Source organism: Leptopilina boulardi, unplaced genomic scaffold (assembly GCF_019393585.1).
Source record: "Leptopilina boulardi isolate dan_hultmark-lab unplaced genomic scaffold, ZJU_Lbou_2.1 LbouV2_392, whole genome shotgun sequence".
NCBI classification, from domain to species: domain Eukaryota; kingdom Metazoa; phylum Arthropoda; class Insecta; order Hymenoptera; family Figitidae; genus Leptopilina; species Leptopilina boulardi.
The window spans coordinates 4,580,196-4,597,535 of record NW_026137965.1 but is presented as its reverse complement, the minus strand read 5'-3'; the positions used below and the strand labels follow the sequence as shown (position 1 = coordinate 4,597,535).

General features: G+C 22.7%; 1 protein-coding gene across 2 annotated transcripts; it reads left to right on the top strand.

The window, feature by feature from the left end:
- Nucleotides 1-120: 120 nt before the first annotated feature.
- LOC127288682 (N-acetylgalactosamine kinase) lies at nt 121-17,121 on the top strand. Of its 2 annotated transcripts, XM_051316290.1 has the most exons (11): nt 144-288; nt 377-601; nt 3,819-3,969; nt 4,122-4,292; nt 7,255-7,465; nt 9,918-10,026; nt 11,108-11,265; nt 11,693-11,833; nt 12,113-12,227; nt 14,938-15,142; nt 16,917-17,121. In XM_051316290.1, exons 3-11 carry the CDS (start codon nt 3,821-3,823, stop codon nt 17,089-17,091), a joined length of 1,434 nt encoding a protein of 477 aa, XP_051172247.1. In that variant the 5' UTR covers nt 144-288; nt 377-601; nt 3,819-3,820; the 3' UTR covers nt 17,092-17,121. The 2 variants fall into 2 exon arrangements, with proteins under 2 accessions (XP_051172246.1, XP_051172247.1); XM_051316289.1 differs by lacking the exon at nt 377-601 and having other exon boundaries at nt 121-288.
- Nucleotides 17,122-17,340: the final 219 nt, after the last annotated feature.

Genomic DNA, 17,340 nt, shown 5'->3' with positions numbered 1-17,340 from the left:
GTTTTAAAAAATTATTTTCCTAATTTTTACAATCTTACAAATTTTTATCTTTAAATATTATTTTGAAGAGACTTTTATTCGTAATTATTGTAACCAAAAGAGGGCCAAGAATAAATTTTTGCTTACAACGCTTCACGTGGCATTTTAAAGAAACGTTGGCATACAAATCGTTATAAAGCCGGCGTAAATATGTCAGTGAGTGATAACGTTAATCTATTATCAAGATAAAAAAAAAAAAGTTTCAAACAATTACAACTGACCAACAGCAATAATTTTTTATTAAACGCAGTGAGTTTTTGTCAAATTTTAATTAATTTATTTTTTTTTATATAAATTTTATTTTATATATGTATATATACAAAAATTTTACTCAAAGTTGTTTGGATCAAACCTGACATCGCGTGGAGTTAAGTGGAAACATCTTCTTATATACACTATAGTGCCACGCGCATTGGTTTTTTTTTTTGGATAAAATAAATAATATCATTTCCCATATAAAAGCTGGTGTATCTACTGTTGCAATAGAATTTTTTTTTTCCAATTTCTTTTGTGTGCTTCTATAACAACACTCGTTTCATAGTAATCAATAAAATCAAGCGAGGTAAGCTATCTCGCTATTTAAATTTTTATATATTGACATGCATATAAATATATTATTTTCATTTGACGTGTATATATATATATATATATATATATATACGATTTTTAAATATGAAATTTTGATAAGAAAGAAGATAAAACATTTCGCGAAAAAAAATTCTTTTTTTATCTCCTTTCCAGTGAAAAATATTTTTTATTTAAATTTTGTTTTATCATTCACATTTATAATTTTTTTAATTTTTATATTTTTACTAAAATAACGCTCGCATATTCCAAAAAAATATTCCTGGAATATAGACGAAATATTCCGAATATGGCAAAAGAATATTTCAAAAATATATATATTTCTGGAATATGAATGAAATATTTCGAATAGACCAAGGAAATATTCCAAGAATATTCCAAGAATACTGATAGAATATTCCAAAGAAATATTCCTATAATATGGATAGAATATTTCGAATAATCCAACGGAATATTTCTATAATATTAATTGAATATTCCATAGAAATATTCCGATTATACCCTAGAATATGGATGTAATATTCTAAATAATAAACAGAAACATTCCAAGAATATGGATAGAATATTCCAAAGAAATATTACAGGAATATGAAAAGAATATTTCGTCTATTCCAAAAAAGTATTTCCAGAATATGGATAGAATATTCCAAAGAAATATTACTGCAATATAGATGAAATATTCCGAAGAAATATTACTGTATTATGAATTAAATATTCCAAATAATCCAAGGAAATATTCCAAGATTATTTATAAAATATTCTAAATAAATATTCCTATAATATGGATAGAATATTTCGAATAATCTAACAGAATATTTCCTTGATATAGATGAAATATTCCAAAGAAATATTTCTGGAAAATGAATGGAATATTTCGAATAATCCAAAGAAGTATTTCCAGAATATGAATAGAATATTCCAAAGAAATATTACTGGAATATAAATGGAATATTCCGAAGAAATATTCCGAATATACTCTAGAATATGGATGTAATATTCCAAATAATAGACAGAAACATTCCAAGAATATGGATAGAATATTCCAAAGAAATATTACAGGAATATGAAAAGAATATTTCGTCTACTCCAAAGAAGTATTTCCAGAATATGGATACAATATTCCAAAGAAATATTACTGCAATATAGATGAAATATTCCGAAGAAATATTACTGTATTATGAATTAAATATTCCAAATAATCCAAGGAAATATTCCAAGATTATTTATAAAATATTCTAAATAAATATTCCTATAATATGGATAGAATATTTCGAATAATCTAACGGAATATTTATGTGATATAGATGGAATATTCCAAAGAAATATTTCTGGAATATGAATGGAATTTTACGAATAATCCAAAGAAGTATTTCTAGAATATGGATAGAAGATTCCAAAGAAATATTTCTATAATATGGATAGAATTTTCCTATAATATGGATGTAATATTCTAAATATTCGAAATAAATATTCCAAAAATATAGATAGAATATTCCCAAAAAATATTATTGGAATATGTATTGAATATTCCAAATAATACGAAGGAATATTTTTTAGAATATGAATGAAATATTCCAAAAAAAATAATCCCAATATTGCAAGAATATGGATGGAATATTCCAAAGCAATATTACTGGAATGTAGATTGAATATTTTGAATAATCCAAAGGAATATTTATAGAACATAAATTCAAAAAATATATATTATTGAAATATTTACTGAATTTGGATGGAATATTCCGAAGAAATACTCTAAATATTCCAAGAACATGGATTAAATATTCCAAAGAAATATTACAGAAATATACAAATAGAATATGTCGAACAATCCAAGTGAATGTTTCTAGAATAATAATGGAATATTCCTAAAAAGGTGAAATATTCTTAGAACAAGAATGGAATATTTCTAGAATATAAATGTTATATTCCAAATGTTACAAAGGATTATTCCTAGAAAATTGACGGAATATTTTAAAGTAATATTTTTTTATATTTAGAAGAATATTTCTGGAATATGGGTGCGGAATATTTGAAAGGAATATTCCGAATATTTCAATGACATGTTCCTGAAATGTGAATTTTATTATTCCTTGCTTTGTATAATAAACAAGTTTTGTTAAAATCCTTTTAAAAAAAAAATTCTTCTATTCAGAATAAAATTATTGCTCTTAGCATGCATCAAATATAATAAGAATTATACTGTGAATTTAATTGAGCTTTGCAAAAATGGGTTAATGACAATAGAGTACTCTATTCAATCAACTCAAGTTTATTAAATCAACAAATAGTCGCTTTTATATTTATGAAACACAATAACCGGCAAATAATATAATAATTTCTTGTTTTATCGATGATAAAATGATTTATTTTCAATATAAAATTTGTAAAAGGCTTCATATAAAGATTATAAAGTGTAAATAATAAAATTTTGTACTGACATTCTATGTTATAATAAATATTTATGATAGATAAATATTTTTAATAAATTAATATTTTTAGTAAATTAAATATTTATAATAAATAAATATTTATAGTTTATAGTTCACTAATTTAAATTAGTAAAAATTTCTACCAATTTTTAGTCAGTTAAAATTGGTAAAAAAAAATTCTACTAATTTTTAGTAATCAGTATCAGATTAGTAAATTTTAACTAATTAATAGTAAAAAAAATATCAAATTAGTAAAATTTAACTAATTCAAAAGCAAATAGTACTAATTCAAATTAGTTAAAAATTTTACTAATTCAAATGTAGAGAGAAAATAATTTTTGTTTCCAGACTGAAACGAAATGATTTTCGTTCAATTTATTATAAAATCAAACATTATATATGTATTTTATTAAAAATCATCAATTTTATTTTTTGTTTAATATATTAATAAAATTCGGTTCTGTGAAAATTGATTAAACAAGTTGATATCTCAAATTACTTTCACATATAGCCACATACACTTTTTTTTTATTTATAAAATAAATATTCAAAAACCACTTCAAAGCGACTATGTAACATAAAGAGAGAGAGAGAGAGAGAAAAAATTTTAATAAAATAAAAAACTCTCTAAATTATTAAAAAAAATAAATATACGTGTGAATTTTTTGTTTTGTTACCTTCAAAAGCAATCTCTATTACATGAATAAAAAATGAACCGTAAATACCATAAAAAAATTTTTTTAAATAAAAAAAAAATATTTACAGAAATGACCACAGAATCCATTAAACAAAATGAAGATAATGTTCCACTATTGGAAGCAGATGAATTATTAAAAAATAAAATGGAATTATTAACAAATCATTTTCGTGATAAATTTAATTGTCCACCTTCATTTTTTGTCCGTGTACCTGGACGGTAATTAGAAAATATTTAATATTATTAATATAATATTGATAATTGAAAATTATTATAAAGATTATTATTATTTTTTTTTATATATATATTTGAAAATTGATTTGCAATTAAGTTTGAACCCCCAATATATAGTTTGGTGTATTATCCTTTAGCGTCAACATAATTGGAGAACATGTCGATTATTGTGGTTACGCAGTTTGTCCAATGGCTATTCAGCAATTTATACTTGTCGCTGTTGCTCCATCAGAAACAGATGAATTTCATGTCAGTAATTTTGATCCAAAATATACGGATTTTAAATGTCAAGATTTTAAAGGCATAAGGTATATAAATAAATATTATAATATATAATTTTTCAATAAATTTATTTCAATTTATTTCCTACAGCCAACAAAAAAAAATATATGACAAATATTCAGGGCTGATAAGAATCGTGATTTTTTTTTAATTTAAATCTAATTTTTTTATTTCAATCTGATTTTATTTTTTTTTTTTTATTATTATTATTTTTATTATTATTATTATTATTAGGGGAATATACTCCGGGTTGGACACTGTTTTCGACTTTCTTTATAATCTTGTTTAAAAAAAATAAATTTAGTCAATTGAGTTATATTGTTAGAAAGATGTACAAAAGAGGAACACTTTTACTGAAGATCGTAAATTGATTGGTCTAAAATTAAAAAAGTTCTGATCATTTTAAAAAAAGAAAAATCTGGTTGGACATTATACGTTATTATTATTTTTCTAATATCTTTGTCAGATTATGTGCTGTGTGTGTGCGTCAATGTTTATTTGTATATTTATTTATAAATTGTGCCAAATTCATAATAATTAACAAAGTGTCCAACCCTGAGTGTATAAACTCTCCAACCCTAACTAGAAGTAACATTTTCGAATTGTGGTAACCATAACCAGATATGTTTTTTGTTTCGATTTTTCATTTCATTTTTTCTTCAATTATGAACCCCAGAGTACATGCAATTGCCCATGTCTTGTTTTCTTTATTCATTTTTTATGTTTAATCATATCGCTCACAAAACTTTTTTCGTTACTACAAATGCACCGACGTCACAGCAGACGCTACTTTTAATCCTCCAAAATTGTAATGTCACAAAAAGTTAGGTTTCATTACGAGAAGCTTCGCCACGTTCGTGCATAGATGGCGCTAGTGTTTTTATTTTAAGAAAAGCGAAGTGTCCAACCGTGAATAGTGTCTGACAATAAATTAATAATAATAATAAAAATAATAAAATAAATAATTTAACAAAAAAATTGTTTACTACAAGTTATAAACAATTGAAATTTTTACTTTAATAAAAAATTTTTTTTCTAGATCCAGTTAACAAATTTAAAAACAAAAAAAAAGTATTTCTCGTCTTGGAACGAGAATATTTAAAAAGAGAATTAGTTGAAAATAAAAATTCTAAATAATAAATAAATAAAAAATAAATAAATAATAATAATAAACAAATTTTTTATTAACATTTAATAAGTAAACAATTTTAAAAAATAATTAAAATAACAATTTTTTTTGAACAAAAATTTTTTTAAATACCATATTCCAGAACAAGAAAAACCTTTTTTGTTTCTAAATTTTCAACTGGATGTCGATAAACTATTTTTTTATTTAAGGCAGCTAAAAATTTCAATTGTTTATAACTTATGTAAAAAAAAATTTTATCTTAATTCCTTTTTGATTTAAATTGTTATTTTATCCATAAAATTATTTATTTAATGAAAAAGAAAAATTTTACCTCGGCGTTGTAATAATTTTGAGTTGAGTTTTTTTTTTTTTTTTTTTTTTAAGTGAAGGTAATTTAGATTGACAATAATATTCTCCAGAGTTATTAAAACTGTGCTATGACAAAGTGATAAAAGTTTTCGTTAATAAAAAATTATTATAAATAGATGTCTAAGAACCTTTTAACGAAGTTCATTATATGTTAGGAGAAGAAATTCCGGCACATTAATGATTCAAAGGTGAGATTAGTACTAACTATGTGATTAATAATAAAGAAACATGAAACTTTATATATATAATGTCTAGTTCGTATTTCTCATTTATAAAAAGTGAAAATATATATAAATAATAATTTTTTATATCGTGTTAGCGAGGTATTCCATTTATTTTTAATTTCTTATTTTCGATTATAGTAATTTTATTGCTTGGTTAAATTAAATTAAGGACAGTAAAGAGAGAAATAGAGAGAGAGAGAGAGAGGGGGGGGGAGAAATGACGCCATGGCGAAAAATGTAATTTCATTAATGTCTACCTGCCTCTGGAGCATCAGCCTTACCGCAGTTTCTACCGCAGTGAAGAGTAATTTTATAATCGCGTGAATGGCATAATTGCATCAGATGTATTTAAATATATTTTTTTTCCTTTAACTACGCAATTTGTCGCGAAATTGTCTAATACTTATTTTTGGCTTAATAAAGTTGAAAAAAATCGAAATTAACCTTAAAACTACTATCGCGGTCTCCCAGACCGCTGTATAAAAATTTTCCAATACTTCCGGCTTTTTAAAATTTTAAACAAATCTAAATTGACCATTAAACTACTATCGCGGTCTCCCAGACCATTGTATAAAAATTGTCCAATACTTCTGGCTTTATTTTGAAAAAATCCAGAATAATCTTTAAACTTTCATAGCGGTCTGTCAGACCGAAACATTTTTCGTTAATTTTTTTTTAAAGCATAATAGAAACTTCAGCTTCATACTTTCTGAAAAAGTTTTAGGTGACAATTGTTTGAAAAAATTTAATTTGATAAATTTTATGAAATCTATGAAAATGTCGTATATAGCGGTCTCTGTAATACCGGCATTAGTCGGTAAATTCTTATATAAGTAACTTCTGCGCATCTTCCTACGCAATTATTTTTTTTAGTCATCATAACCTACAATTATTGTTTTGACGTTTTCGTAATTCTATAAATATGCAAAAATCATCTAAATACTTGAATTATTTATAATAAAATAATTTTTCAATAAGAAAAATAAAAAAATACTTGTATTATTTATAAATAAAATAATTTTTCAGTGTAAAAATATAAAAAATACATACGACAGTTGTCATTATATAATTAAAAATCACTAGAATAGAAAAATATAAAAAAAGAAATAGCAGTCTGATAGACCGAGAATAGTAATAGTGTCACTTTTTCGCACATAGCAGTTTAACTGTTACAAATTATTACTAAATTATTGCTAAATAATTACTAAATGATTATAAATGAATATTAAAATTATATTTTTAGTATATTTTCCATATGATTTGTAGCAATCGAAATATAAATAATTCAAACGAAGGTCCCGATTGGCATAAATATTTTCTTTGTGGAATTAAAGGAATATTAGAAATTATACCAAAGGAAAATATTCCAAATGGAATGTTAGCGGCAGTATGGGGAAATATTCCAGCAAATTCTGGACTTTCTAGTTCTAGTGCTCTTGTATCTGCCGCTGCTTTGTCCACAGTTCATGTTTGTCAGGTAACAAACATTTATTATTTTTATTATTAATTTGTTTTTATAAATATAAAATATTAATTAAATTTAGAAAAACTTTTTTTGGAATTTTTTTTTCTAAATAAGTTTTGTAATATCCTTATACGAAAATTCACTACTGGCGCCTAGCTGGCCCGGTACTGGCAACAGTTCTGCGCCAATAGTAAATTCAGAAAAGGGATATTATTATAATTATTATTATTATTATTATTATTATTATTATATAATTATTGTTATTATATTATTAATATATGTTTATTATATAATAATATAATATATGCTTTGCCTGTATGATTGAATAAATAAATAAATTATTATTATTATTATTCTTGCACGGGGAAATAGAAATGATTTAAAAGTTGTAGAATCATAAAAATTCAGTACACAGCACTGTGGAAATTTGTCGAAATAAAAAAAAGTGGCAATTTTTAAAAATTATTTATGTCATAGATATATTTTATCTTACACAGAGTGCTTTTAAATCACACGCCTTTTTTTTCTCTTTTTTTAGGGGGAGGGGCGGCAAAAATAATATGTGTGAGGTATTATACGTAAGCATTGAAGTGGTATCTTCCGGCTTAACTCCTTTAGAATCGATGAGCAAACTTTCCACAAAACTCGCGGAACTTCTCCTTTGAAGCAGGATGTTTCGAAAGTTCACTATTAAAGCCTTGTCAGGATATTTTACGTTATATATACATCTGACAGTCATTCCAATTATATACCTTTTGATATTAAGCTTTTTAGTTGTTTTTTTTCTATTTTTAAACTAATTTTTAAAATATAAATGAATAAAAATAAAGAAAAAAATTATAGAAAATTATATTAATTTAATAAATTTATTTATTTATTTTTTCAAAATAAATGGGATAAATAAATAATTATTTTATAAATAAATTAAATTTTTCGTATGAAAATACGATACGATATTATATAATAACTGGAACTTATTTTAATGCGTTACGCGCGTCTATTAATTCATCTTGGACAACTATTATGAATTATCTATTACAACTAATCTATAAACCTTCCCTAAACGGTAGAAATATTTACTTTAATTGAAAACTAGCAATGCTGAAAATCCTCAAATAACCACTTTTGAGAAATTTCAAAATAAATTAAATTTTTTTCGTCCTGGTATTAGATCCGCCATTTTGAATTATTAAAATCTAACATTATATTCATAATCAGCGTTCTCAAAAACCCCTGAGTAATGTAATGAGATTCAAAATACTCTGGTGAATTTTTTAAATTTCACCCGCCATTTTGAATTTGCAAAAACTGACATGATATTCCAGGGTGCGCCAGAAGGAGGTTTAAATAAAAATGAGTTGGCACTTAAAAATTCTTTTTGATTATGGTTCTTAAATAAATAAAAAACCATTTTTCAACATGGTTGCAAAACAAAAAGTAGAAAAGTAATCTAATAACAGCTGCAACTTTGTGCGCTATGCATGCTGCTGCCATCTGACGGCGGCAGGAGGTAATGAACCTGTCATTATATTATTTTTCGTTTTGCAATCGTGTTTTTGTATGGATTCGCATAATCTTTCGGATTTAGGAAATTTATATAAGATAAGAATCTCTAGTTGCTTTTGTAAAAAAAGTGTCCGTCTTTCAAGAAGAAAGTATTTTAAAATTAATGTTTATCATTTTCACGTTTAGTACCGTTTTTATAGGGCGATAATTAAAGGTCTCCTCTTTCCAAAAGAATTTCAGAGACCATTCGACCTCTCTTAAATAAATTTTGTCCCTCTTAAAATAGTTCTTTTAACATTATAATTTAATTTTTTTTAAATCGGATACAAACACTACAGAAATATAATTATTTATATGTAAAATTAAAAATAAGTAATTATTTTATCATTTATTACAGTATTTATTAGATTAAATAAATTCTGATTCCCCATAAAATTACTGTTTTTTATATCAAAATTATAATTATATCTCTTCTGTCCATGAAAATAACATAAGAATGTCTTGCTTTTACCTAATTTGCATATCGTTTCATATAGTAAGGAAATAAAAATTTTTTAAATCAATAATAATTATTCAAAAAGAGTATTGATTTCTCACAATTGAATATAGTTAATATATATTTAATATAAGTTGTTTTCAAAAAAGCTTCAAAAAATACACATGCAAGTGAATATCACTTTTTTTTTTTTTTTTTTTGATTAATCACTCTTTTTTGTATGTATAAAACTTTTTCCCAAGCTATTCAGGAAGTAGATGACATAAGTTATATTCTTGAGTTGTTTGTTTTAAATAAGGAATCATTAATCATTTTTTAGGATTTCTTTTTTCAATTTCTTTCAAAATAATAATAATAATAATACCTAATAACAATAATAATAAAAATAATAATAACATATTTGTTTCTTATCAATTTAAGTGCTATTATACTTATATATTATAAATATTGTTATTGTTTTAGTATTCGATGACAAAAGAACAGCTAGCAACAATTAGTGCGAGTGCTGAAAGATATATAGGAACAATGGGAGGAGGAATGGACCAAGCCATTGCTTTCTTAGGCAAAGCAGGTGAAAATTTTCATTTTAATAAAATAATTATTATAATAATAATTATTTATTTTATTAATTATCCCTTTGGGTGTCGATGACGTGTATACACGCACATAAATTTTGAGCCCAATAATAAGACAGAATTGGCCTAAAATTTGTTACTCGGGGGTTTTTGGGGTCGCTGCTTCCGAATTTGATGTCAGATTTACAAAATTCAAAATGTCGGATCCAATATGGCGACCAAAAATTTTGAAAATTGACCATATTCCCTTGAAACTCGTTACATCGGGGGTTTTTGGGGTCGCTGATTCCGAATTTGATGTCAGAATTACAAAATTTCAAAATTCAAAATGGATACAATAATAATCACACCCATACTATGCTATTTTGAATTTTTGAAATCTGAATTTAGATTCGTAATCAGCGACCCTAACAAACCCTGAGTAATAATTTTTAAGTATTTTTAAATCATTTTTTGCCATTTTTTGAAAAAATTGTCCGCCATATTGGCTCGGACATTTTGAATTTTTTGAAATCTAACTTTATATTCGTAATCAGCGACCCCAAAAACCCTCCGAGTAACAATTTTTAAATATTTTAAAATCATTTTTGCCATTTTTTGAAAAAATTGTCCGCCATATTGGCTCGGCCATTTTGAATTTTTAAAATCTGACTTTGGAATCGTAATCAGCGACCTTAAATACCGTAGTATACACATTTGCACAAATTTTGGTCATTCAAAAATTTACTGACATTTTGAGCCCACTTATGTGATTTTGGCCTCGACTGCGAAGGGGTTAATTTATTTATTTAATGTATTAACAGGCATTAAAAAATTATATTTAATAATAAATTAATAAAATTTTAAAAAAATTTTATTAATTTATTATTAAATATAATAATATATTTTGCATAAAAAATTACAAATTTTTCTTTTAAAAATTTCTTTTAGCTAGTGTATATATATAATAATATATAATATGAATAATTATTATTTTTTTATAATGAAAAAATAAAATAAATTTTCTTTTTTAATTTATAATAAAAAAAAAAAAAATTAATTAATTTTTTTTTTTCTGAATCTATATTATAATTGAAGGTTCAGCAAAATTGATAGAATTTAATCCTCTGCGTGCGACAAATATAACATTGCCTGAACATGCAGTTTTCGTAATAGCACACTCTCTGGTGTGTCACAATAAAGCTTCAACTACCGACTTTAATCTCAGAGTAGCAGAGTGCCGGTTCGCAGCACAGGTGAGTTATCTCAATTATATATATATATATATATATATATATATATATATATATATATATATATATATATATATTATACACAAGCTATTTCATATTACACTGTTATAAACTATTAGCAGAATTATTTATCCATAATGAGAGTTATTAATGAGAAATGTATATACACAATTTCTCTAGAGAGGAAAATCATTAATATACAAAATTAAATCAGCTTACTATAAGTGTATATAAAATTATATCTGCAATAAAAAAGAATAAATAGTAATGCGATTTAATTTCGTATTCAAATTATAATTATATATGTATATATATATATATATATAAAGTGTAGCATTATACAAAAATTATTAGAAGAAAAAATAAAATAAATTATTTTATAAAAATCAGAAAAAAATATTTAATTTATTTTTATTGATAAAAAAAAAAGATATTAGCGAAGAAAAGAAATGTTAATTGGAAGACTATACAAAAATTAATTGACATTCAAGAAGGTTTAAAAAAAAATCTTAAGGAAATGATTGAAATTGTGATGGCAGATATTAAAGACGAGCCATATACTCTAAATGAGGTATGAATGCAAAAAAATATTAATTAAATTATAATTAACAATAATTATTATTATTAATTTTTATTTTCAATAAAATATTTTATAATTATATTTAAAACTATAATTATACTAATAACAATAATTATTATTATAATAATTATAACTATAGTAATAATTATATTAATAATAATAATTATTATTATTATTATTATTATTATTATTATTTTGATTATTATTATAATTATTTTTTTATTATTATTATTATTATAATGTTTGTGAATTTATTTTTTTATTCATCAGATTCTTGAGATATTAGAAACAACAATTGAGGAACTAGAAATTTATTCAATCAAAACATCATTTAATCTCTCACAGAAATATAAACTTCGTCAAAGAGCTCTTCATGTTTTTCAAGGTATATGTGTGTAGTTTTGTTTTAAAATTTTAATAAAGTGCTTTTTGTTGTTCCATATAAAATGGAATTAAAAAAAAATCACATTTTCATTTAGAGAGAGAGAGAGAGAGAGAATACTGTTTTGTAAAATTAGAGCATATTTAATCAATTTATGCTTTTATAGCGCATAGAAAAAATATTTTTTTAAGTAAATTAATATAATTTTAATAAATTAATAGTAAAGTTAGTATGTATTTTCAATAATTTAATATTAATTTATTAATATATTTTCAGTTCTCATTTTGGAATTATAATTTCAACATGAAAATAATTCCACTTTAACAATTGCTTTTTTCAATTGACTAAGAGCTGTTTATTTTATTTTTACATTTTTTTTTTTAAACAAAATAAATAGAACCAGGAGAGTAATAAGATGGAAAATAGAAAACACATTCTTTGAAAGTATTCTTAAAAAGTTGCAATAGCCTCAATTTTAAATCTTATTTTTCCTTTCTTTTTTTTTTTTTAACTATATAATAACTTTATTTTTCTCATTTGAAAATCTTGCGAAACTTTCCATACTTTTAAATTGTCTAATTTATTTTCTTGAATTCAATTTTGCAAAGTAAACATATTTTAAATGAATTTTTTTTTTTTAAATACAAATTTTTCTTCTTGGTAAAATATATAAGCATTATAGTATTAATTTTTTTTTTTATGATCACATACGAGTTTACATGATTTCATAAAAAAAAAAAAATGAAACCGTAAATTTTCAAGTCGAAAGGGATATTGATTGAATTACCTGTCTTTTTCCCTCATTTTACTCCCTCTTACTCTCTTCACCCTTATCGATATATACCTTGATGAAATTTATTACTATAGAAACGCAACGGAATCCAGCCGTGTAAAAACCCTCAGATCACAAACTCACGTTCCATTTTTTGCGCTTAAGGTTTGATGAGAGTTAAATATAAAAAAAAAAAAAATGAAAAAAAGAGAGTCAGTACATTTTATAAATTGTGTGAGGCTTTAATTAAATTGTAATGGTTAAATAAACACATTGTGCAATTCATTTAATATTTAAAAAATTATTTTCTACTCTCTAAATCTGAATTAGTAAAAATGTTTACTAATTTAAATTAGTGACTCACTTTTTGCTTTAGAATTAGTTAAATTTTACTAATTGTTAGTAAAAGTTACTAATAATTAGTAAAATTTTACTAATTGAGAAGCAAAAAGTGAGTCACTAATTTAAAATAGTAAACATTTTTACTAATTCAGATTTAGAGAGTAATTAAAAAATAGTAATACACTGAAAAAAATCATTTATTTGATTCAAATAATCGATTACTTACACTGAAAAAAAGGTTTGGTATTAACAACCAAACGTTTGGTTGGTATTTAAGTAACCAAAATTTTTTTTTGTTGAAACAACAAAATTTTGGTTGTCCCAAAAAAACTTTAGTTAGGACAACAAAAATCCTTTTTTTTCTAATTTTGGTTGTCCTAACTAAATTTTGATTGAGACAATTAAAATTTTGTTGATTCAACAAAAAAATTTTGTTTACTTAAATACCAACCAAACGTTTGGTTATCAAATCCTTTTTTCAGTGTATTATCAAATAAATATTTTTCCAAACCAAATAATTTTTGAGTCAATTAAATTTTATTTCAAATAAAAATTTTCCCAGTAAAAATTATTTCAAATATATATATATATATATATATATATATATATATATATATATATATATATATATATATATATATATATATATATATATATATAAATATTTACTTGGTTTAAATAAAAAATTATTTGATACAAATAAATATTTATTTGATACTAATAAAGTAACCGATTATTTGAATCAAATAAATTTTTTTTTTCAGTGATATTAATAATTGGTAATAAAAATAGTAATAAACTGAAAAAAATCATTTATTTGATTCAAATAATCGATTACTTACACTGAAAAAAAGGTTTGGTATTAACAACCAAACGTTTGGTTGGTATATAAGCAACCAAAATTTTTTTGTTGAAACAACAAAATTTTGCTTGTCCCAATCAGTTAGAACAACAAAAATCTTTTTTTTTCTAATTTTGGTTGTGTCAAACAAATTTTAATTGAGACAATTAAAATTTTGTTGATTCAACAACAAAATTTTGGTTACTTAAATACCAACCAAACGTTTGGTTGTCAATACCAAACTCTTTTTTCAGTGTATTATCAAATAAATATTTTTCTGAACCAAATAATTTTTGAGTCAATTAAATTTTATTTCAAATAAAAATTTTTCCAGTAAAAATTATTTCATATATATATATTTACTTGATTCAAATAAAAAATTATTTGATACAAATAAATATTTATTTGATACTAATAAAGTAACCGATTATTTGAATCAAATAAAATTTTTTTTTCAGTGATATTAATAATTGGTAATAAAATTAGTACACGAAAAAAAATCTTTACCTGGAACAGCGAAAAGTGTTTTTTTACTAAAACAGCGAAAGTTTTTGCTATTTTAGAAAAACATATCGCTGTTCCAGATAAAGATTTTTTTCTATGTAATAAAATAGTAATATTATTAATAGTAATAAAATAATAATATTATTAATAGTAATAAAATAGTAATGTTTTAAAAAATAGTAATTTATTTTTTATTAAAATATAAATTTTTTTGAATTATTAAAACAATTTTCTTTTTTTTTAAAAAAATACAGAAGCTTTGAGAGTAATGACTTTTCAAAGAATAAATGAAGATAAAACAATAAAAGAAGATGTGAAACTTCAACAATTGGGGAATCTCATGTCTAAAAGTCATTTCAGTCTTTGTAAATTATATGAATGTAGTCATCCCCAAGTTGACGCCCTTGTGAATTCAGCACTTGATTCTGGAGCATTGGGAGCAAGACTCACAGGGGCTGGGTAAGTGAATTCAATAATTTTCTTGAAAAAAGAAAATTTTAATCTCAAATAAAATTCAAATCAAAAATTTTTTAGCAAAAATAAAAAAGAAATTGCTATCAAATTGAAATATTAATTTTTTTTTGTTTTGTAAATTAAAATAAATAAAAAAAAAATAATAATTAAAAATAAAAAAATAATTTAAATTTTAATTTAAATAAATTAAATTTAGTGGAAATTTAATAACACGCTTGCTTAGTGGGGAAAAAAAGGACACGTCATAATTTTCTTCAAAAAGAGGACACGTCACGTTTAAGTTAAAAGAAAGACACGTCGAGAAAAAAATTTTTTTTTTTATTTTTTATTGGTAGCACTGCTATTGCTATTAAATAATTATTTATTTATTTATTACAACTGGAATAAAATATATTGATAAAATTATTAAAATTTAAATTAATTACTTACAAAATTAGAAAAAAATTTCACGACAGGAAAAAAATTTTTTTTTTTCATATAAAAAATAATAATTGTAATTAAATAATCGTTTACTTTACTGTTATCAAATAAATATTTATTTGTATTAAATAATTTTTATTATTTAATAAAAAAAAAATAGAACTAATTGGTTCAAAGAGAAAAATTATTTCGCTAAAATAAATATTTTATTTGACAATAGTCCATATTTAGAATTAAAAAAAAATTTTTTTCTCAATGATATTTTTATCATAGAAAAATAATAACTACTTATTTATAAGAAAAATATTTGTGTGGGTCATGTTATTAATAAAAATGGTGAAGAAAATTTTATATATACCATACGTAGGCGCGGAAAAAGCAATAGGGTTTCATGCCTGGGAGAAACGATGGAAGAACGCAAAGTGCAATTACTTTTGAAGTTATAGCAAGAAACTTTTTTTTTATATATGTATATATATATATCTAAAGTATCTGGAACTTTTAATTAGTTATGCTATTAGTGAGTTAGAGAAAAATTTTTCAGCAACATCAGAAAAATGTTACTTTTTCTTTTTTTAAATAAGATTTATTTACATTTTGCGTGACTAAAATTAATTTTTATTTATTTTAAAAATTATATATATTATATTTCTCGCTGATAGTTTGATTTAAAATACCAAAAATTCTATTTGCGGTTAAATAAAATTTTATTTGTGTTAAAAATTAAATTTTTTTATTTGAAATAAATAAAAAGTTATTATATAGGCTCTGAGAAAAATATATTTTTATTTCACTCAAATATATTTTTATTTCACTCAAATATATTTTTATTTCACTCAAATATAATTTTTATTTCATTCAAATAAATTTTATTTATCTCAAATAAATGCAAATAAAAATTATTACTAAAATAAAAATAAAATAATGATATTAATAATTGGTACAAGAAAAAAAAATCATTATTTGGAACAACGATAAGTTTCACTAAAACAGCGAAAGTTTTCGCTATTCTAAAAAAAACATAATCGCTGTTTCAAATAGAATTTTTTTTTTCCGTACACAATTCAAGAAGAGAAAAATCTATTTTAACTGGAAATCGAGAAATCTTTTTTTATTTAAGACAGAGTTAAAAATTTTAATTGTTTATAACTTTAACAAAAAACCTTTTTTTTATATATATATATTTTCAGAAATTTTTTGTTACAGTGGAACTAAAAAAACGATTAAATTAAAAAAAAATAAATATAAATAAATAAAATAAAAATAATAAAAATTAATTACTTTTTGAAAATTTTTTGTAAAAATTTAATTAATAAAAATTTTTCTCTTTTTTTTGTAGATGGGGTGGTTGTGTGGTTGCAATCACAACTAGAGATAATGTAGAAAAATTTTTAGAAGCACTTATAGAGAAATATTATAATAGACAAGACTTGCAGGATGCTGATATAAAAGATTTAGTTTTTCCAACGGAACCATGCCAGGGTGCTGCTATTTATATTTCTAAATTTACATAAAAAAAAAAAAATTTGGAAAATTTATTTTTTTCATACACAAAAATGTATAGTAGAAATATAATTCTTATATTGTATATTTTTAAATAGAAAAAAAATAATTAATGTTTTGAATTATTATTTAATTAATTCAAAGAAATTTGATGAAAAATTTTAATTCAAAAAATTTGTTTAGTTTTCAAAAAATAATTATATCATTAATATATTTTTTTTATAATTTCTTTAATTGTTGGTACCAATACGAAAGGGCAG